This window comes from Passer montanus, unplaced genomic scaffold, assembly GCF_014805655.1.
Source record: "Passer montanus isolate IOZ18808 unplaced genomic scaffold, ASM1480565v1 scaffold29, whole genome shotgun sequence".
In the NCBI taxonomy this organism is placed as follows: Eukaryota; Metazoa; Chordata; class Aves; order Passeriformes; family Passeridae; genus Passer; species Passer montanus.
In genome coordinates, this window is record NW_024367596.1 from 3,881,048 (window position 1) to 3,904,941 (window position 23,894).

The 23,894-nt window shown below is 39.8% G+C and overlaps 1 protein-coding gene across 11 annotated transcripts; it reads right to left on the bottom strand.

The window, feature by feature from the left end:
* Positions 1-1,093: 1,093 nt before the first annotated feature.
* Positions 1,094-23,503, bottom strand: PHC3 (polyhomeotic homolog 3). 11 transcript variants are annotated; one of them, XR_005627971.1, is made up of 15 exons: positions 23,353-23,503; positions 22,451-22,609; positions 20,988-21,065; positions 19,326-19,484; positions 18,778-18,876; positions 17,451-17,685; positions 15,152-16,023; positions 13,583-13,733; positions 13,012-13,265; positions 12,154-12,310; positions 10,758-10,872; positions 9,899-10,049; positions 9,589-9,814; positions 2,860-5,731; positions 1,095-2,103 (listed from the first exon to the last, which is right to left on the bottom strand). XR_005627971.1 is itself a non-coding variant. In XM_039713475.1 (14 exons), the coding sequence occupies exons 1-14, from the start codon at positions 23,476-23,478 to the stop codon at positions 5,577-5,579; spliced, it is 2,826 nt and encodes a 941-aa protein (XP_039569409.1). In that variant the 5' UTR covers positions 23,479-23,503; the 3' UTR covers positions 1,094-5,576. The 11 variants fall into 11 exon arrangements, 9 of the variants coding, with proteins under 9 accessions (XP_039569409.1, XP_039569407.1, XP_039569410.1 ...); XR_005627973.1 differs by lacking the exon at positions 1,095-2,103 and adding an exon at positions 9,332-9,432 and having other exon boundaries at positions 5,595-5,731; XM_039713475.1 differs by having other exon boundaries at positions 1,094-5,731; positions 13,012-13,154.
* Between the last annotated feature and the right edge of the window lie 391 nt (positions 23,504-23,894).

A 23,894-nucleotide genomic window follows, 5' to 3' on the forward strand; every position in this document is an offset into this window, starting at 1 on the left:
CACAAAGCAGATCTACCTCACGAATCAAAGACATTTGTGCTTCAAGCCTAATCCCATAATCAGCATAGATACTCTGATTATTACCTAGCAACAACACCCCAAGCCTGTCAACAACCCTATGTACCCAAGCAGTGCTTCATAAACACAATTAGAATGCTCCTTCAGTGTTATGTATTGCACTTAAACAGAGTTTATGATCACAATTCTACGAATGCACAATGGTGCTCAAGTTACAATTACTTCTAGAAAAAAATCTTTTAAAAAATCTTGTTTTTCTAGCTCCTTACTCTACAGAGTCATTTGGATAATTCAACAGGAATACTTGCCTGAAATGCAAAAAATTTTAACTTGAGATTTCATTACACTGGCTTCCAGAACTGAGCTTCAGAAAATTTAAATCAATGGCTACAAAAGCTGGACTATGAACTTGCTCCATACCTGCAATTAGCAGCATATTCATATCTCTGAACTTTGCTTTTTCAATTCCACTTTGCTGTACGAGATCAGAAAATACTATGCAACCTTCAAGTTGAAGGTGAATGAGCAGGTGTGTGTTTTAATGCAGAGGTTACACAAACCTACACAGCAGCTTAGGATGGGGCCTTGAGCACGTGTGGAAGTGCTGACCTTGGGAGCCAGGGGATAAGGCAGGACACAAAACTCCCCAGCCCTCAGAGCTGACACCCAAGAGAGCAAAATGCCACTCTCAGAAATGGAGTGGGGAAGGACATGTCAGATTTCCAAAGAGAAGAAGATGGTAAGAACAAACCAGGCTGATTCTCATGGATTAGGGTGCTGTGTGCTCACTGCCTTGGTGCTCAGTCTGTGTGCCAGGCCCTGACTCCACTAGCTCAGACCAGGGACAGCTTCCTGAAAAAGCTTCCTGAAAAACCCACACAGCTGGCACTGGAGCATTACTACTGTCTCTTTTTCAATGTCACCATTTGCAAAGCTATCCAGGCTTTGTAACTACAGAGAACCTTTCAGGTCTAAATAAACTCTCATGACTAAAGGCAAATTCTTTTAAAATTAATTTAATTTAGGCTCAAATTAACTAAGAAATTTTTAATTCACTTAATGCTTTCTCCTCACAGTATCTCCTGTCTGAAACTACAGGTCACTATGCAAGAGTGACTTGAAAATTAATTCACTATGAGCAATTAACACTTTACACTGATATTGTTCATTAATAGCTCTGCTCATACCTGTTCCACTCAGCATTTAACAGGAACAGGGTATTTAAAAAAAAATACTCTAAAATATTAGCTTCTCTCCATCTCTAATAAATTAATTCAGGTGCATTATTAAAAAACTACCCTAGATTGATTGTTTTGCACAGTCATTATCTGCAGCCTAAACAATCAATGAGGAAGTACCTGGGTAATGATGACAAATATATTTCTAAGTATAGGTTAACAGGACATCTCTATACAATACTGGTGAGAAAGTAACACTGCAAGCTTTTATACATGCTGAGCTTCAATATGAGCAGTCTCAGTACAATCAGAACTACTCATGTTATAAATTAGGGGGATGTCTAATTATTTGCAAAACCAGGACTCAACACAGCTGTCACTGAACTCTTTGATCACTCAGAGCTGTAGATTTGTCACCGTGTAAGAAATCTGTTGAGCTCTTGAGGTGGAAGTTTCTGCATGGATGCTGTGATATTAGAATGAGAACATCCATCTGAAGCTGGCATTAGTTGTAGGTGCCATGCCAGGCACTGACACCCAGCCCGGTCTCACACTGAACTTCCACTCAAATTACACTTCAATGGTTTTGTACCTGAATATTTCCTTCCACGTCAAGGTACAGAAATTATGCAAAAGGTACCACAGATCTGCCCGAACAGTTGGTTTTACCCTTTTATCCTCTCCTCTTCCTGCCTCAACTGCAGTTACAAAGGAATTCAATCTGTTCTATCCAAAACTCTGGATTCCTTTAAGGACAAAGCACAAGTAGAAGTCAGGAGGTAAATACCTGCTTTCACAGGGAAAAAAATGAGGAAATGGATGCTTGCAGGACAAAAACCTTCTATTTGAAATGTCTCAATGACAAAAAATCTAGCAAAGGCTTTACCCTCCACCAAGAACTTCATTTCTGAAAAAAAAAAAAAAAGATGGGTTAATGAGTAAAGAATGGATTTACAATGCAGCCTGTTTGAAACTCCTTCAGACACTCTCTGAGCCAAATCAACTGACACTTCAAGTCAGTGGAGGCAGACAAGCTTCCTCAGGGGAAATACTGCAAGCATTACTGTGAGGGGTATCCTGCACACCAGAAATCTGAATACAGAAAGCAAAAATCCCAGGAAATAAAGAGAATAAAACAGATTTCTTGTAGACACATCCTGTGGGAACACGTGTTAAAATACAATTAAAATCTTTAATACTTCTTATTTTGGAAGAGGGTACAGCCTAACACGGGAAATGGTATGAGCCTGGGAAAACCTCACCTATCTGAACAGCAAGTGGCCAGTACATAAAATGGTTCTGGAGGACTGTTACTCTTAAGTATTATATTGCTTTTTGGAGCAAATTCATAAACTTCCCAAGTAGACTTCAGTTGCTCTTAGAAATTTTCCAGCCTACTTTCACATACAGGTGTGACTTTTAAAAAATTCATTTTATTGACACAGCTACACTGGCAAACACTCCTGCACAAGTGCACTTCTATCAGTACAGGTTGGTATAGCTGTGTCTGCTTTTAAGTTCCAGTTAATTACCAAAACCACTGAAGAAGGAAAAAACCTTTCAATATGCATAAGGCCCACATTCTAAGCTGTTGCATTTATGAATATTTAAAGCATAACTCATTTTCTGTGGCTCTCCCAAACCCACAGGGAATGTTACATACCAGATGAACAGGACCAGATGTGCCTTACTGGGGTCTGCTCTGAGCTCCTGGCACCTGGCAGTGATTCTGACTGAGCTGGACACAAACACTAGCTGGAGAAGCTCTCCTGAAAGCTGTCTAATAAAGCAAAATTAAAGCAGCCATGAAATTCTCATGCATGTAACACTGATTAACTACAGGTCTAAATAAGACCCCTAAGTCCACATTTGCTAGTACACCTTAAACCATTATCAAACCACATTTATAAGTATCTCTACTTTTTACATTGCCTAAGAACAGTACAATCAGAAGACAGATTAAAAATTAGCCAGTGAGATTTCTGTATAAAAATAATAAAACTTTAAGACAAAAGCCAAAGGATAAATATCTAAGATATCTTTAGTCTTCAGTTAGCTCATCAAAACAGAACATATCCTTTAGAACATATGTTACAGATATGCTACACTGTGTATCTTACAGAAATGCTACAAATGGGAACCCACTGTCTCCATCATTTGAATGTCTTTCAAATGAACATTAGAACATTGGAACTTCAACTAAGAAGTTTATTTTACAACAGTAAATGAAAATAGAAAAAAAACAAAACAAACTAGAAAGTGCTTAGCAACTTCCCTCCAAAATAAACCCAGGCATCAATTCATCCTCTAAAGCTTTGGTGCCATTTGGGTAAGGGTTCTCACCACATACCAGCGTGCAACTGCAACGTGTTGTCCTAACTTGCAGCTTCAGTGGTTAACAAAAACATTAATAACATCTGCTATTAGCAAGCTCAAACAGTTGTAATTAAGAACAATGATTCTAATGTTGATTACCAGAAGGTAATGGTAGAAAATCTGTTAGTGGAAACAAAGCAATAGTCTAATTAAAGGAAAATGAAGCACAGATTTTTCTGTAATTCAAATTTACTCTTTAAGGTCATCAGTTAAATAATATACATATTAATCTGTCTGTCACAAACCTGCCTTTTAGCCAGTGTATGTGCATTGACTCCTTTTGATCTAGGGCAGCAGTTCTCAAACTTTAGGTCAGTTCCTCTTCTCTTCAGGAATACTGTACAGCCCCCTGAATACCTACCTACACAATCATATATTATGCATTAATTTGCATAAAATACAAAAAAATACATTATTTGCAGACACATACACATATTTAATTCAAATATACACAATGACTGTCAGCACACGTACCCTTCTTTCCCTAAACAAGAGCTTAAGGAACCAGGTCTGTACATAAGGGGAGTGGAGCTGCAAAAGGGAGGGAACAGAAGGACAAAATGCATCCAAGAACATTTGTGCACAGGTGGTGGGGAAGCAAAGGCCAAGAAGGTGCTGCTGCCTCAGAGCCCAGGCAGCTTCCAAGAGCATCAGTAACTAGGGAAATGTATTTGTTCCACAGAGTGAGAGAGGGAAAATGGAGGGGGACACTAAAATCCCACCACCTGGGTCTGCAGCATCCAAGACAAAATCTCCTGCCAGAGGGACAAAGCAGGGCCCCTGGATATTTCTCTGTCCTGGTCCTCCCAAATTCGCCCTAAACCAGGATGTTCTCCCAGAGTTGCCAACGCTGGCATTCCTCCTGCTGACCTGCAGCTCCAGGTTCCCTCATGGCAGCAGCAGCTGCTCCTGCACAAGCTCTGAAGGAGCCTCACTGCTCCTTCCTCAGAGTACTGCAAGAACAGCTCAAACTGGCCACTGGGCATGGAAAAGGTGCTTGGAAGCTTCCAGTGAGGCAATGGGAATGCACTACAGGGAAAGACATGTTAGAAGAGGTATAAGAAAAAGAACATCTGAGTTATGCTGTCCCTTCTCTACCCCCAGTCTCTAAAGCAACTTGTCTCAACATGAGCTGGTCCTGGCTGCACTTTTCAGCCCCTCACACCCAGGCATTTGGGATCCTGAACCTTGAGTGCTCACACTCTTCCTCAGGGTCCACTCTGAACCCCCATTTGAGAACTGCTGGTCTAGTTTAACTAGCAGCATGTGAAACTACAAACCTAACACTTAATGCCCCCTTAGTGCATAGCAGCATTCAAAGAGTAAAGTAACATGTGCTTCAGTTACCTCTGGCAGGAGTGTCAGTAGCCTGATCATGAGGATTTTGATGAGACATCTACATGGTTTATAGTATTTTACAGACTTCAAGAAAATACTATAGTGGCAGAGATGAGGGTAAGCCTACATGAGGAAAACCAGCTGCCAACCTACCCCTTACAAACAATTTGCTCAAGACTAAAACAAACTCGGAGAGCACAACTAAATGCATAGCATTTTACTGGTACTAGTGCTTCCACAGGGCCTGTGGACACTTCTGTTAGTTCAGTCCAAACACTGCTGTATGTGGGAAAAGTCTTTCAGAATACAGCAACACAATTTAAATGGTGTCTAGATTGGGGTGGGGACTGGGTGTTAATCATAACTCATAAGATGAAGTACATGTTGGGGAATATCTAACCTATCACAGCATATTTCACTTCATGTTTTTCCATGAAAAAGTTCAACTGAAAGCATTACTCAGGCTTTACTATAAACTTATTAGTTGTTGAAAACTACAGAGGACTCCTGGTATAATCAAAGGAACATTTTAAAGTCTTTATGTGGGGAGAGCCCCACCTACTTAACAAAACATCACAGTAACACTCATGCCACAGTGAAGATGTTGGCATATTACTGTTGGTTCTGTCACTGAGAAACTGTTGTTTGAACCTTCATGTTCACCTCCTAGGATTCCTTCAAGGAATTGATACGTGCACAGATTTTCAATGCAGGTCCAAGCTTAATATTCATTGCACTCATAAGGTGATCCTCCTTCAACAAAAGGAGAGCTTGTCCATCAATTTCTTGTGCTCTAAATTCATCTGCAATATCTTGACAACCTAAAGACAATAAAAAATATGATTACTGGTTTAGAAATGCCCATTCTTACATCCAATGTCACACCAGATTTTGTCCACACCGGATCTTATCAGCAACACATTTTCCAGTGCTTATCCCTTTAGCTTGTTGAACCTAAATTACATGCCAGAGTTCAGTATTATGATGGGAATTCTGAAATAATACGAAAATAATTTTTACTACAGCCTCTAATTACACTGTATTTACTGGAGAACTACTCATTGGGAATTTCAAGTCCCAGCAAAGACAGAATTTTCATTTCATTAAGAGGAACAACCTCTCATCATTAGAAGAGATTGGGAAAACAGCATTGAAATAGCAATCAGGAACATAATTCAAGTGGGTTCTTTCCAGCAATAACAAGATATGACTATCTAATTCTATAAATGATAAATACATTATACTGCTCTGTGCAGTGAGAACATCCAAACAGCTACAATTTCCAAAAGGAGTTAATTCCATCTGTGTGTTACACCACTGAGCTAAGGAAACAAAGTTTTGATGCATGGGCTTTGGCACAACCATCTCATGAAGACATTTATCATTAGTTATCAGAGTGAACATTGTACACACAGCAGTAACTCACTTCACAAATGTAACTTTAAACTGGTTGGATCTTTTTTATCCCAAGTTAAACTCCTTTTCTCAACATGAAATACCAGTCTCAGGTTACTGAAGAACACAACATAAAAAAAAGACTGTACATGGGTTGGACTGTCCCAAGTAACTGAGGGCCCCTTTCCACTGAAGAGCACTGTGGAAATAAAGGTTCCTCCAAAGATGTTCTGGATATGTGCTGAGCAGGATCAGCCAGTTATGTCTGGCTCTATGGCAGCTCTGCAAGATGGATAAATGTCTAACAACAACATGCATGAGAGCACTCATTGTCAGTTGTTTATTTGACGCTTCTTTCTCCCAACCATGTTTTTAATTGAGTTTTTTAATACATTTGTGTTCTCAAACCAGCAGTCTCTCCATCTGTCTTAGAGCCTTTCAGACACACTTGAATTTGTCCTCCATCTTCCATTCCTCATGTCAATTATTCCTCGAGGAAGCTTATGTTTTGGCATTTTTACATTTTCCCTTTTTTAAAGTACACTATTATAGAGATATGAAATTACTGTGAAGAACATTTCTACCTGGATGACAGCAACTAACTTCATATTCTCTTGTGTGTTCAGATTTAAATTCCATAAAGAATAGATAGCCTCATTTCCTGATGGATTTACAAATGTGTACACGACAAATGGAAAGGAAACATGTAAGGAAGTAACAACATCCAAACCTGAATTCATTTGGATTATTACTGTGTGAAGGTTGTAACATTTAAAGTTGAAAAAGTTAGCTTTTCACAAAGCACAATTTTTTTCTTAATGATTTGCTGAACAGACCTCATGTAACAATCATCTCTGACACCATCATAAAGATTTTCTTATTGAAATGCTGACAACAGATAAAACATTTTGAAATCAGGTATTGAGTATTTCTGGGAAAGGTATCATGGCATGTCTGATTTGAGACATGAACATTGTCAGACCACACCATTTACAAAGAGTCAGAGAGATCATGAGAAGTTCTTACATTTAGGAACAAAACTGGTCCTACAGAAACAGGAAACTGGATGTTTGTTGTTGCCAGCTTTTTTCCTTTAAGCAATTTCTGTGCAACTTCTTAAATACTTTTTATCAAAGTAATTTTTAAAAAAGCAGAGCATGGAAGTTGAAGGTACTGCAGTTCCCACATCCAAGCACATCTGGGTATATTCTTAAGCACTTTTGCAATTGCTTGTTGTGCAATACTTGGCCAAAAGAAAAGGGTGGAGAGTGGATGAAAGGTCATTTATCTTGCAGCTGAAGACAGAAAGGAGAACAATTCTGCTCAGCTTAAGCTGTTCTGTCTCTTCCCCCAGTAGAAGCAGCTAACAGTGCAAGTGTCCTGGACACTGACTTCTCCAAAAGGCTCCAGAGCAACTCAGGAAAAGCCTGACAAGGACACAAGTCCATTTCAGCTACAGACTGTGCTGAAAGCTGTAAATGAAAACAGATGTTCCTAATGTTCGTGGATAAGTGACAACAGCATGGCAGATGGTCTGCACAGACTGCACCAAGTAGATACATAATATAAAATGCCATAAAGAAAATAATCTATATTATTTGCATGAATCAATCTTGAAAGTATATGGTAAAATATTTTTTCAAGAGAGTGACTTGAGAATATACTGAAAAGAACAAACCACAAAATTAACCAAAAACCCAAATGCAGCAACATAGCAACAAAAATTCTGGCAGGTTGTGAATATAACTTTAAATATCTATTGAACTTATTTTTAAAAAAAAAGTATTTGAGCAATTAGGCCTTCATATGGAGATGAATGAGTAATTATAATAAACTTTCACTACATACAAATAAATATAAGTTTGTTTAAAGTCAAAGATCACCTTGTTTATAGAATACAAAAAACTAAACCAGATCTAGCAGCTGGTGAAATATTGTAAAAGTAATGGTTTCAAAACAGAAACCACATTTTAAGAATAAAATTTTTAGTTTCATACTTGCAAGTGAATTGTGTTTATGTGGCACTTCTGTTATTCTAGCACAGGAACTACCACTTATTGAGAGCCTAGGATTGGTTATTGAGCCAACTAGAGTCTTGAATCCATAAAAACAGTAACTGAAAACAGCAGTGACAGAGCTACAGTCTGTAACACAGCTCCAGTACAGAAACAGGAATGACCACATCCCAAACCTGAGGAGCTTTCCTTGTTCCTACATCCATCACTGCAGCTTCCCAGAAGCAGTGTTACTGAATTGCAATCAACTATCAGAAGAAAGGTACTTCAAGGATGACTTTTGCCAGTTTTAGACATCTTATGCAATTCTTTGCCTGACCTACTACAAAAGACTGTCATAATGCATGTGCATGACTTAGCAGTGAAGATATATTCCTTACAGATTAATAGTTTAATGAGATTCACAAAAAATGGTATAGCATTCCAGAAAAAGTAGAAAATTAGGAACAAACGCAGCCTGGGTTTTAATGGGTAAGCAACAAAAATTCTGGTATGACTGCTACTGTGGAGATCTGCCTTATCTGTTATCTGTAGGGGTTGCAGTGTCTGGTCAGATAAAATGGCATCCTTGAGAAAAGGTGGGGAGAGAAGCTTTAAAAGTTTGATAGTTAGGAAATTATAAATGCCAGATAACCTGAAGATAATGTAAAGGTAAAGGTGAGTATCAATCTAAAGGAAAGGTGTGTGAATAAGAAAAAAACCCGTATTTTTTCTGAGAACAAACTGAGACTAGCAGTATGCAGAGATTCTAGGCAGAAGATCTCTGAGCAAAGCTATGCAAAACAAATTTTAATAAATGTTTCTTTATAGCAGAAACTTGCTTATTCTTTTTTAATGATTTGTATCATGACGGGTCTTTCAAACTTTTCAGTTTTATCAAGGGAAGTAACACTGCTCTTGCTTTTTCTACTGAATAAGCAGCAAGGGAGGAAGAAAGAGAAGAAGGAAGTGAGAAAGAAAGAGATCAAAGCAGTGTAACAGGGAGGAAGTGCATCTGATCTCTCTACTGACCTCTGGAGAGAAGTCAGACTGAAGGAAGGAACAGCTCTAATGTCCATCAGCTGGGATGCAACAGCAGAAGTGGGACTAGTTCTATCAACATGGGATTTGTGCTGAAGGAACAAGCAAGAGGAGACAAATCACATTCCAGTCTCTACCACCAGCTAACACTGCTGCTGTTACCACACCACCTCCTCATCACAGCGCTGCTATAAAGCAAGGAACTTCATTGTTAAAACCAACAGAACAAGCTATTGCCCCTTGCATACCAGGCAGAGAATGTATAAAGGCCCAAACTTCATCGACAGTCCATACTGAGGGGTCAGTTTGCACCACTGGTAGGAGGTCGATGCTCTCTGGCATTTTCCTCATCCTCAGCTCCCGAAGCTCCCGCTCCCTCTCGCTCTGCCTCCGCAGGCGCGTGGTCATGGCCGTCGGAACAGCGTCTTCATGAGGAGCCAGATCTTCTTCTGCAGATGGATAAGTAATTGGAAGCTGGAAAATGTAGCAACTACAGTATTAGGCTTTATTTGCAATCCCCAAAGCAGTGCCATAGTTTTAAGCAAATATTCCACAGACCTGTCTAAGAAAATGATCTCGTGACGCCCCCTCAGGGCCGCTCGGCCGACGCCCGCGTCGCCCAAGACTTTGGCTATCTGACTTCCGATTCCAACGACTGGTCTTGTCTGATGGAAACAGCCCAAATTTCTTAGTGCAACTAAGGCTGTGCCTAAAGAAGTAAGATATATACAATAATGCACTAGTAGTTTTTTGGACTGAATTCAATCAAGTAACCATAACATCACAGTGTTGTAGAAGTGCTGCTTAATTACAACAGCTGTCACAGAAATACAAGAGAAAGGTATCTCAAAGGCCACCTCATCAAAACCCTCATCTCGTTGTGGGATCAAGTACATCCAGACTACCCCTGGAAGATGTCTGTCCTTCCCATTCTTAGAAATACATTTGTATTTTATTGCATAGTACAGCTCTGCTCTGAAATGTCCACTAAAAACCTAAAATCACATTGTATTTTCTGGTTCCATTTTCTCTACCTAGCTGACACCCAGTCAAAGGAGGACAGTGGCAAAAATCCCATGTTAAGATTAAAGGACTAAATCTCTTTAAGATTATTTTGCTGGTGGTGTCCCAAGAAGTACCAAATCAAAAATATATATTCCCACTACCTAAATGGGAATGTAGCAGACACATGAGAAAGGTCATGTCCAGACACCCTGATGCCAAAAAAGAGCTAAGTGGCGACTACAAATGGGAAACTATTCCCCATTTCTAAAACTTCTGGTATTAAACATCAACTTTCCAGTTGTTATAATGGAAGATTTTGCATTCAGATGTTGACTGTGAATTCTTGCTGTCTTAACCAGGAGAGATGAATCCATTAGCCAGATAATGATAAACAATAACTACACAGTGTTACCTTTTGGCACAGGATGTGGAGCAGAATCTTTTTGACCGCAGAAACTTATTGGGATATCCCATTTTCCCACAAAATTCACACTTCAGAAGATCATTTTCAATTTCATCCAGTCCCTCTAAAGAAGGAATGAGGAATAAAGTCACTTTCAATGACACAAAATTATGTTCACATCTCTCACCTCAAGCAGGCAAAAGATCATCAAATATTTAACACATTCAATTAAATACTTTGATTAACAGACAATTATGCAAAGCTAAACAAGTCATAGATTTCATTTTGTCTAGAAAAGATCTTGAGCAAACTGAATCTTAATGAACCTTCAATTAAATCACTCAATGAACTTAATCAGTTTTTTGTTGAATTTCAAGCCACCCATGAGCAGGTCTGCCCTCAAACATAGCAAGCAATTAAAAAAGAAGGGTTACATTCCTCATGAATTGCTTCATGAAGAGTTCATTAAGAGAATCAGGCCTTCCACAGTATAAATGCAAGCCCTCTGTAATGACACAATGAACTAACCTTTTAAAGTACTTTCTTTGAAGAAGCAGCTGCTACAACCAAAGGGACTTGTGAAAGCAAAGAAAACACTGAATCTTGTATATATGTAACATTCAGTCTATGACAAAGATAAGCTGCATGCAACAAAGAAAAGGATTATGGCATCTGCTAATTTACAGTTTATTGCTACAGAGTATTTTTCTCTTATTGATGAGGTGAGATCGCCCTTTTCCTGCTCTACAAAAAGAGCACTAGTGCAGCAAAGAGCTGGGAATACTGAGAAGACCATTTCTGCCACACACACAATCATGCCCTGATTTACTATCAAAAAATCTCCTCTACTCACATGATATGTACATGGATGCGTCTCAGTGTTGGATGCTAGCTACCAGCTCATCTAATGAGTAGTTACAAATTCCCCACATAAACCTAACACCAGCTGTCAGGAGCTAAACCAAAACTAAACCCAAAGCTATGAGTGTTTCTGGAATTCCACAAGAATTCAAGACAAGCTGTCTGAAATCTGAGACATAGCATAGTGTTCACACTGAAAAGAAAATTGAATTAACATTTAATGAAACAAATTATGGACCAAAAAACTGCTGCAAAGAGTTCTGATATGAAAAAAGGACTAGAACTATTTTAAGAGAATTAAAGAAAGACTTGCATTAAGACTAAATTTAAGCAGATCACCAAAATAACTCTGGTGCAATAAAGATACAAGCTGTAGGAATGAAAACCCAGGGATGGCTACAAAATTCTGAACTTTCAAATCTTAGATGAATTTATACAAAAATGTGTTCACAGAACAACTTGTTTTTTCTGGGCCAGGCCACAGTTTGATTCCAGCACACAGAACTGGAGGGGGGAAATGGGCATTGAAACAAAAATTACAAACCTTCTGCAATCATATCCTCTATCTCTGTGTCTGATGAGTTGTCTGCATGTTTTGTGTTCTGCAAATCTGATTCAACACACACCACACTCATGATCTGACCCTCCACCAGCAGACTCTTCTCTGCAGGCTGTTCCACCAGTAAAGATGAACGACTGACCTAGTGCAATAAAAGCAAAGTAACAGAGAGTAATTAACATTATTCACAACAGCGAATAATTAAAAACAATATTTGTTTTCAATCTTCTCAAAAGATGATGATCAGTTTCTACCTCATATCAATGAAGTGTAATTATATCATGCCAAAGTTCATTTCTCAAATAAATTAAGACTCACTCCCGCTCTACAGAGTTTGCAATTATATTTAACAAAGGAAGAAACACATTATATCTACAGAAATGAAGCAATGGGAAAACGAGACACACATTAAATTAGAAAGACAAGCTTTAAATTGTCAGTTTGTGATTTAAAATTTTCAACAGTACTTCTTATCAGACACTGCACTAATTACACCTAGTCCAGTTAAGAGCTTGCCAGTGCTTGAAACAACAAACTGTAGCATTTTAAAATTTTAACAGACTCAGCTCTGAGGTTCAAATTAAGGTATCACTTAAATAGAGGTATGTAGGAGGCAGGCAAATGTAAAAAAGTTGTTCCAAATGGTAGCCTAAACCCACCCTCTGTAGTTAACTCCAGATATAGCCTACTACTCAAGTCACCAACCAGTGGAGAAAAGGTCAAAACCAATATCTGAAACATAATTCAAGATCTAAATACCAGCTAGCCACAAATAACATCATTCTTACAAAGAGTTAATTTCAAAGATTAGTAGTAAAAAATTCCTAGCAAATTTAGACTTACAGGGAAGGGCTCCAAGCCCTCCTGAATCACAAAGCCTTCGATGACGTGGGTCAGGATCTGGGGTTTGACAATAGCCTGTGGAGGTTTATTTTCTAGGCTGGGAATGCTATTGGGCATGGATGTGCTGTTGCTCCTTGTCGTTGCTGCTGGAAGCAAAAGAGGGGGTGGTGGAATAGAGGCATGGGAAGGATCAGATGGAGATTTAATTACTGAGGCACTGACTGATGATGTCACTGAAGGCAGTCCCCCATGTTCTGCAAAAAATAACAAAATATGTTATGTTTTATCACTGATGTCCAACCATTGGCTCAGAATCAGGCAGTAAGAGGTGATAAATCCCCAAGACCCATCTCTGCATCTATCAACCCCTAACACAGGCTCTTCCCTAGGCTTTATAGATTCCACTTTTAAAACAAGATGGTTTATCTCCACAGACTATTCCACAAACACACCCTCCACATGCAAACATTTTCCTTTACTCAGTACCTGCTAGCTACAAACACAGTCGGCCATTAATTACTTACACAAATCACAAAACCAAAAGCTGTCTTAGTTAGGCATTTGTGCTCACCTGATAAAGGATCTTCTGAATTAAGAGCCTCTCCATTGCCCAAGGTTATGGCTGGTGGGGACAAGGTGGGTGGTGTAGGTGTTCTTGCCATGTGGACACAATCTGAGTCCTCGGGCATCTCCTCTTCACACACATTCTCCACTTGGTAAATCTGCATCCAACAAACTATTGCTTTAGAGAGATTTCCATTCTATCTTAACACCTTAAAAGAGTTGCATAAATAAAATTTTAAAAATAAATTACCAGGTCAACTATGTTAATCTTCTAATAAAATACTAGTTCCCAAAATGCATACCAAACAATGCACTCTGATGACATCACAATATCTATGACAGTAAAATTATTTTGTTACAAACAGCCATATATAAAGAAGCACAGTTCTCCAATCAAACAGAGCAGACAACTCGACTGTTTCAATATCATATGTGTAGAGTTTACTGTTATTTTTATTTACACATGGATTTGATGTTATTTAAATACATCTGCAAAATGCAAGTTTAATGACAAGTTTTCTATCTTATACAGCAGTGTAATCAAGATGAGTATTTCAAAAGAGTACACCAAGACTATCAAGCGTTAGTGGTTATAAGAGGCTTTAAGATCTTTTCCTCAAAAGTATTGAAATAAATTTACATAAATTCCTGACAGCAGATTAAAATGTAAAACACCACCCTGTCAAAAGCAAACCTGGCTCCTACTCTTTTGTCCAATTTCTCCATGAAATACCAGAATTGAGATTATTACCCTCTTAAAATAAATTGAAAATGAACAGCACACCTCCCTCCTTAACCTGTTGATAGGCTCAAAAAAGCCTACAATAGCTGCTGATTCCTTTGCTCATCCTAATCTCATTAGCATTTTACCCTAAAGCCCAGCAACACCATCTTAAGTGTCAGCCTTATTTGCATAACATTTTATTTTCTTGTACATCATTTTAATCTAGTAATTGAAGGCAAAACCTTCAATTACAAACTGCAGGCACCTGAAGCAAACATGGACCAAATTAAATGGTGGTGATGGGAATTGCCAAAACAGCATCAAAATTCCCCTATTCTTTTATGAAGAGGATATTATTAATGTTAGTACAAAATAAATAATCTAGAAACCTATCATCTTAATAACCTGATATGCACCTTCCACCTAGTACAGATTGTTCTCCTAATCAAAATCTATCTGTATTGAAGTAAAAGTTTACAGTCCTCACATCCTATTTACCAAAATTCTTTATGTAAACATTGTCATATGTTTACTTTTTTAAACTTCAAATACATTGTAATTTCATTAAGAAACAAAATTGTACATCTTAAATTTATTATTTCATCTTTCATTATTCCTGACTGATATTCTTGACTGATGATCCATTGCAAAAAGCGGGGGGAAAAAAAACCCAAATCAAAACATGAAACGGAAGAAAAAGGACTATTCTCTTCTTAAAACTGAGTTCTGTAATCAATAGGTTTTTTGTCCCCTGTCTAGCACCTGATTTAGGTCGCTTTGAAGTCAATGGGCCTGACTCACAGCTCTGGAGAAGCCCAGGGAAAGAATAAAGGGTGCAATGTTATCACTCACCACTGGAGTTTCAATCGGAACTGACGGCTGCACCTGCAGATTTACTGCGACGGTCTGTGGCGGTGGAAGAGCTTGAAATGGCAGCTGGACCAAAGCCTCTGCAGCAGGAAGTTCCTCCTCAGAAACCAAAGTGTTTTGAACCAAAACCTGCCCCTGGGACAGAATTTCAGGCTGCACTTGTAAAGACTGCACAGACTGCAGGGGCAGCGGTTGAATCTGGGTTGAAGATGCCGAGAGCTGAGGCGGAGCTGCCAGAGGGATGGGAGCGGATTGCAGGGCTGGATACTGCTGGTGTGGCGTGGAGGACACGAGCTGCTGGCCCGGGGAAACCAAGGCGGGCGGCTCCACGGCCCCGATGTGCACGGCGGGCGAGGGCGGGAGCGGCAGGTGCTGCGGGAGGCTCAGCGGCTGCGAGGGCCGCGCGGGGTTGGCGGCAGCCGCCTGGGGAGCGGCCGGCTCGGGCTGCAGAGCCGGCACCAGGGAGCTGGCCTGCGACTGGATAAGGGCTTGAGGGTGGATAATGATGGTGGGTGACTGACTCGGGGAGTGGGACGGCGGAGGGGACACCACCACTGACTGCTGAGCTGACTGGGACGGGGTGGGAGAGAGCGTGAGAGGCGGAGGATGGATGTGGATAGGGGAGCAGTGGGACGGGACGCTGCTGGGAGCCGGAGGCAGCGCATGGCTGGGCAGGGGCAGGCAGTGCTGGGATGGAGGCGGCTCCTGGCCCGGAGGAGTCTGAAGTGCAATCGGCTGGACTTGCTGCTGCTGCTGCAGGATCAGCTGATGATGGGAAATCTTTGGAGGTGGTGAATGAAGTGGGATCTGCTGATGTTTTACTAGAGAATGAGGTTGCAATGGAGAATATGAAGCTGTGAGGGAAGAGGGAAAAAGTGACAATTAGTATTTCTTTCTTCGAGTTCCGAAAATATTGTAAAATACCTCAAAAATTCTCACTTTAAAGATCAGCATATTTGTAACATTTCCAATATTTGTTTAAAAATATCTTCTTTGACAGCACACAGAACACAAGAACAATTTATCAGGAGAGTATATCAATTTCCAGAGCAAAATGCAGCAATGAACAAATTAATATGGCTGCGCTTTTTAAATACAGAAAGATACTTTCTATAAAGAAGTATCTAAATTTATCTTTCTGCTACTAGGTCTAAGATTATTGCCAATCCAGCCTTAAATTTAAAAATTTCACGCAACTTTAAATGGATTTTACCTTTGCTTTGAAACAGACTGGAAAAGAAATGATAAATACAACAGGATTTGCTGATAACTGCTAAGTTAAACCTCAGATAATACTATGCTAAGAGACTAAATAAAATTCCAAGAGTTTAGCATAAATTTAAACCATTGAAAGCATTTGCCTGAACTTGAACACAGCAACTGAGAGGCACAAACCTAAAAATAGTGCAGCTTCCAGAGAAATCATCACCTTTAAGTGAACCAGTGACTCACCAGCCATTTCTTACAGCACACACAGTTTCCTCCACATGCAAACCTCTTCTTGCTTTGTCTTGTTCACTTGAGAAACAACTCATCTATGTAGGTTTTTTGATTTGTTCTGCTACTAAGTATGGGGGTTTTTTCTTACCAACGTGAGTTCTGAGAGCATTAGAGTTCAATACTTCCAGAATGTCTGCCTCCAAGTCCCACTCTTTCTCTAAAAGCTGTCATTAAGCCAAGCTACATTCCACAGAATTCAGACCAATTGCCTAGACTACCATCACTTTTTCAAAATAAGAAAGCTAAGATGCAAATATACTGCATGCAGTGTGCCTCTCTAACCAAGTACAGGTTATTTTGATTTATCTCAATACAAAATACTAAAATTTTAGCACTGTTACCTATGGGTTTATAAAAGTACTTGATATAAGAACATTCTCATGACACAGTCAACACAGACAAAAGGAACAAACCACCAATAAAACGAATTTAGATGGGAGCAAGAGGCTTGAGGTGGTTTCATTTTGCTGCTCAGAGATGGGATGGCAAGTCCTGACAATGAACATACAGGAGAGAGAGACCAGGAATGAGAATCGTGTTTGTGCTGTGACTCAACAGGGCATTGCAGTTGCTACATTGTGCTTGTATTGTGATTCAAGAACATTCCTGCCTCTGCTTAATCAAAATCCTGTGCAATACCAATACAACAAATAAGTGAACTTACTAATAAAATTTGAACTCTGTTCATGTGGAATATCTACAATAACACGGTCAGAGAACACTGAAGTCTGACAGAACCGTGATTACGGATCAGTTTCCTCTCGCTGCACAGGGGTCCCACCTGGAGTGATGAGGTGGTGGATGCTGGATGTCCGCGTGGCCGGCGTGCTCCGGCACTCTGGAGCGGGGCTCTCGCCTTTCCTATTGCTTTCTGAGGGGTCTGCCTGGCTGCCCTTGGAGCTGCTGGCAGCCTTACTGGGGCACAGCGACGGAGCTTGGCTGCTGCTCTTTGGTGGGCCATTCTGGGAACTTGACAACACACCCAGCTTCTGACTGCGCAACGTCAAGTTCTGAACCTGGGAAATGAGCAAAACGTGAAAACACCCAAACTCTATAAATAGCTGTGATAAATAACAGGGGAAAACAGCAAAAAAATTTACATTTTGTAATGTTTCTTATCCCATGTGATCACAAGAAGCTAAAAATCTGCATATCAAAGTATCTTTAAAGCCATGAAATTTAAAGGATAGGGATCTTTATTTCTTTAGTGATAAATAGAGGTCTTTTTTCTCTTATTAGATTTTTTAAAGAAATGGAAATTGTTAATTCATTTGAATTAAAACTTTCATTTTTCTCTTTTATTGTGCCTTTAAAGTAAGTGACACAAGGCATCTTAAGCAAAGGCAATTTTATTTTTACAGACTCTGCAGAAGTGCAGTGGTTTGTGAGTGAGCTTCCAGACACCACCATAAACCAGAGCCTTGGGTGGGCAGTGGGACCAGAGACTTCTCTGCTAGCTGTGTGCTAACAAACTGAGACCTTTGTTCCTATATTAACCTCCAAATTAACCAATATTAACCTCCCTTCTCACCATGATCCCTCCAATGTAACACGAAACAAAAAGTTTGCTTTCTGAAATGTACATCAGTCAGGGATCATTTTCACTGAAGTCTGTTACCACACCCAGATTCTGCACATAGCGATCCCAGATCTCCAATCCTAGTGCTGAGCTCAAATTTCATTTTCAAGGGTAATGCTTATGCTTGTAGCACTAATTTACATCATTTTTACAAGAAAAAGAGGACATTATTAAGAGGACATTAACTCAACAGTTAGTACCTGTGTAATGAACAGCCAGTTTACATTTCACTTCTCACTGCTCTGTGTGTCACCACAGGGCACATTCACACCCAAGACAACTGTGCTTGCTTCCCCACTGGCATTCAGGAAGCATTTACTGCTACCCTGTCTCAGTGAGGACAAATCCTTCAGCACACCTTCACAGGTAAGGTGACTCAGCTGGGGTTTGACAGAGCCACACCAGCAGCTCATCTGCTCTCTGGTCTGGGGTGAAAGTAAAGCAAGAAAAACTAAAGCGCAGCATTTCCCTACTTTTCAGTTCTGTCCCACTCGATGGGGCAGACCTTTAATAGTTTAGACAAGCTCACCTGAGTAGCTGCAGACTGACAGGAAGATGAGGAGGATGAGGAGACAACAGGAATGTCAGACTGGACAGCAGCCACAGTGGTCGCAGGAGTAAAAATAAGCTGTTAAGCAAGAAAAAAATACATGGTAACTGACTGAAATTTTAAAAATCTGTGAAAGAAATGCAGTATCTTAAAGAGATACCATACTTCCACATACTGATGGCACAGCTTCTAAGATTTACTTTTTTACTTTTAGATTAATTTATTTAAAGAACTATTTATCATTGTAATTTTAGTAACCAAAGAAAAGAATAGAAACAAAGAAAATAAAAGAGAATCATGTAAACCAAATATAATATTTGTTCTGCACATTGAGAAAAATCTTTGAGGTAGATAAACATAGGTATGAACTTTCATACAAGTAAGAGGACTTTCCCTTCAATACTACAAATTAGTGGGGGGGAAAAAAGACAAAAGAGCAGCCCAATATCTACTATATTAAAGAAAGAGAGCTTAGATCTTCCAATAGGGACAGAGCAAACTTTGCAAGGGCTGTAATCAAAACTTACCATCTGAGCTCGCAGATACATTTGAGCCTGGCTGGCACTCAGGGTGGGAGAGGTGCTGCCCAGCAACATCGTCTGCTGGGTGATGCTGCTGCTGGTGGTGTTGGAGGTCTGAGAGCGGCTTATTATCTGTGCAGGTGTAGGAGAGGTGGAGAGGTTAATCTAAGGAAACAAAAATATTGCTTCTGTCATGGAAATTCCATCACCCTAGGGTCTAAAGCCAGAAAGCCCTGGACAAAAATGGCAGGGGCGGTTGGAATCTCTGAACTGTGAAGATATCAAAAATATATTGAGCCAATCATCACAAAATTGGATTCTGGCAAGATTGTATGTTTTTATTCTTAAACTGCAAGCAACCACTTTGCAGTAAATAATAATAAGCCATTACGAGTATAAACAATGATATGAACTCTGAAAAATATGTCTCACAGAAATACACATTTACTGAATATGTAGAATGAGGTTTCAACATTTTAAGAAAAACACTTGAACTTCAATATTTAAGATCTTCAAATGTTTATATTAACTGCCTGGACTGGTATCTTCCATTATGCAACCTGATCAGGACACTTCTTTGTGCCACCACTTATGGACTTTCAATCCTCATTTCACATATGCACACTAAAAAATGACTGAAGACTAAAACCTTCCCCAATTTCATTTTAAATGCTCAAGAACCACTCTTTAGAATCTTCTTAAAAAAAAAAAAAAGCTGTTGTGTCTTTGCTTTTTCTTTTTTTCTTTAACCAGTCTAACAGAGTTAAGTGCCCAGCTCTTTTTCATCACTTACTTAAAAGATTTCCCTGGAAAACCCAGACCAATTATTTTATTAGTTTAACATCAGACATCTTAATAGAATTTCCCTCCAAAATTTAATGAATAAATGGTTTTACTTTTAACAACTGTAAGCCAAGCCAAGCTATGAGAGCTTAAAAAAACCACACAGTTAAATCACTGAAGCTATGCACTGGAGTCATGAACAGCTTGAGGGTGTGATTAATAAGCAGGATGTCTGTAGGACTAACAAATCCTACTTCAGACAGCTGTAAAACTGTACAGAAGATACTGTGCATGTCTGACAATGGCACTTAAAGAAATACAGCATGAACTGAACACAGAGCTGCTCACAACTGAAACCTGAGCACATGCCTAGAATATGGGAAGTGAAACTGCAAAAAAGATGAATGATAGAAGATGATAATCAATAAAAGAATGAATACTATAAACATTTAATCAGTATCACAGATATATGTGAGCATTTATTTGGATTCTTTAGATTTAGTGCTGTTTAATCCCTGATACACAGTTATGATTTTCACCTACAGTAGTGCCCTGAATAAAGAAACTATCGTAGAAAATCCAGTAAGAAATCATGTAAGAGATGAGAGCTCGGGGAGTGATTTCTCCAGGAGTTTGAAGAGCCATTGGTGCTTGTGGAGTGAGCAGCTGCCCCTCAGAGCATCAAGAGGGGTCTGGGACTGGCCACCAACAATCACACACAGCACCCAGCACTTACTACAGAGTCATCATACTGCTCACTGTGTCTGTAGTATTCATTTTAACAATACAACCTGAAATGCTATTAATATTTTCTGGTTTTCCCTGTAGCCATGTAACAACCAGGCAGGGTTGGGAATGGAGGGAGGGCTTGGTGCAGTTACGTACCGAGGTCTGCGACACGCTTGACTGCTGAGTGACACTCCCAGTGGGGGAAGTACATTGCCTCCCACCTGACAGGCTTGCCTAAATAGCAAGAATATGTGTCAAATAGTGAAATCAGAAAGTGCTTAAGTGATGTTCATTTTATTGCATAAACCACCAGAAACAGCCCTCTCTACCTTTACCTTTCTCTGAGTTAACAGTAAGATGCTTCTCAGTGGAAATAGTGTTCAGTAAAGTGCACTCTGCACTATGGAATGCTACCTGCAAGGTGCTAAGTTCCCTGAGTCCTACCAAATTTCAGACACATAATTCTTTCAGATCAAGACCTGAAGAAAAATGATCAGAGGTAAAGTCTGCCAAACTACTAATGATGGAGCTAAGTGATCACCTCACTACCTATGGTGCTCAGAACTTAAAATGCAATATCTAGAACTCATGTCATAATTTTATTGTGATTAGAATCTTCTAAAATATATATAAATGCTGCACAGAACAGCCTCATATTCTGGAATGGTAACTTATGTATGCACATCAAGTGTCTATCACAGGATACTATACCAGCCCTTCAGATGAATAGCAGGGACAGTGATTTAGGTTTCTGTATGAACAAAACCAAAACTCTCAGCCTTTCCCGAACTGATTTTCTTTGCTCTGTTTTCAGTAACTGTATATCCACATAGAAATCCATCACAACAAAAAAAGACAAATCAACATATTACTACAATCTAATGAAAAAGGTATAGAAGAAAAAGCCAGGAGCAAAAATGAGTCAGTGCAGTTCTGACACCAAACAACCATGTCCCTGAGGTCCATAACTCCATTTAGCATTTCCCTGTGCAAAATCATTAACAACCACCTCTCTCTGCAAGATCATATTCTCAATCCAAGGCAAACTGAGGTCAAAGGAAATCTTGCTACTGCTTTAATTCAAAATGGGTCTCCTCCACTGATCACTGATGTTAAAAGCTGTGTTTCAGATATGAAATGTCATTTACCTCCTACATTTTCACACTCAGGGTTAAAACTTAATTTTGCCATTACTTATAATGCAGCCAGATGTGAGGCAAAACACACTAAGATGCCAGATGTTCATTATTTTTTATTTTACTAAGATACAATGCCATTCATTGCTTCCCCCACCAACTTTTAGAGAAAATCATGGGCTGAAGACTGAAGTAGTCTATTTTTAATATTTATTTTATTACTGCTTGATGATTTACATGATGCATTATAATGTATGCAATAAAGCATGGAATGGTTGCCTACTGGAGCATCTATACCACTGGACAAAATCCTCCAAACAGTTTGGAGGATGCTACAATTTAAAATAACAACATCATTAAAATACAACAGTGAATTATCATGAGGCATTAAGCTCAGGCACTTAAGCTGTTATTACATTTGACAATGACTGGAGCCCTGCTCTAGACAATTCATGATGCTTTTTCAGCAATCTTCACTCTCACCTGTGGAACAGTTGCCAGACTCTGAAATTGGGTACTGCTTAAGTGCTGCTGCTGCAGAGCAGCAGTCTGCAGCATTAGATGCTGCTGTTGGGCTGCATACATCTGCTGGAGGTACTGAGCAGCTGAGCTAGGAGGACGATGCAAGGCCTGCTGAATAACCTGTGATGAATCAGTAGGTAATTAATTACAATTACAAAGCACTCACCATGCTGACATGATATTTAAGTTTATCCTTATAAGGAAATAAAGCCAAATAATTTTTTTCACACCAATTATGTGACACTGAACTTGTTCCCTCACTGCTCTTGACCAAGTCACAGAGTACTGTCAACATCAACATATTCACATTCTCAAGGACAGCCTGACAATACAGCATCATCTCCAACACATCATCCCAGCCTCTCAGCTGCTTGTCAACACATCCTACATCATGTTCTGCTTTTTGAGAGATCAGAGTAGTGTGTGAGAAACCCAATTATCAAACACAACAGAATGGGGTGTACAGAGTTCACAGAGACCTAATTTCAAGAACAGCAAGAGGGGGCTGGATCCCAAGCAGGACTTACCCACACAAATACCTTGGATCACTCTAGTCAAAGTCGGTCAAACAAACAGCTTCATTTTACAAAGGTTTATGTTAATAATCTGTACCCTCAGCAAAGGGTGAACAAACCGAACTTTCTATCACAGAACTTTCTATCATTCTTCCCCCTCCCTTATTTGGGAGACAGGCCTACCCTGAACTACCCTTAAGTGGTCTGAGACCCTCCAGTAAACATCTCCTGAACAGCAGCAAGCCAGCTATTGAGACAGACAAGAGCAATAAAGAATGAAGAGTTAATCCTGTGAAGTGCCTGTGTTCAGAGCTCTGTAGGCCAGGGAGGAAGCCCCAGGGCCCATACCTGGACAGCATGTCTGTCGGAGCCGCTGTAGACGGAGATCTGCGGCAGCGGCGTGCGCGAGGTGGAGGTGCTGCTGACGGTCGTGGTGGGTGCAGAACACGTCGTCGTGTTGGGTTCATTCTCCATAGCTGTGCAGCGTTTGTCCAGCCTGGCGGGAGGGACACACAAGTGATTCACAAGCAAAGCCAGAACGTGCTGATTTTAATGCAAAAGAATGCTTTGCTGAGACAGAAAAATTGAAAAGTTTCACAGAATCACGGAATGGTTTGGGTTGGAGGGACCTTAAAGACCATCTTGTCCCACCCCCTGCCATGGCAGGGTCACCTTTCAATACACCAGGTTGCTTCAGGCCCCGTCCAGCCTGGCCTTGAACATTGCAGAGATGGGGCAGCCACAACATCTACAGGCAACCTCCATAGGGCCTCACCAACCCTATAGTAAAGAATTTCTTCTTAATAACTCATCTTAGTTTGCAGCATTTTCTATTACTTGATGCAGTCTCTTGAGAGATGTAGTTCTAATCTCCTAAGATCCATCAAAAG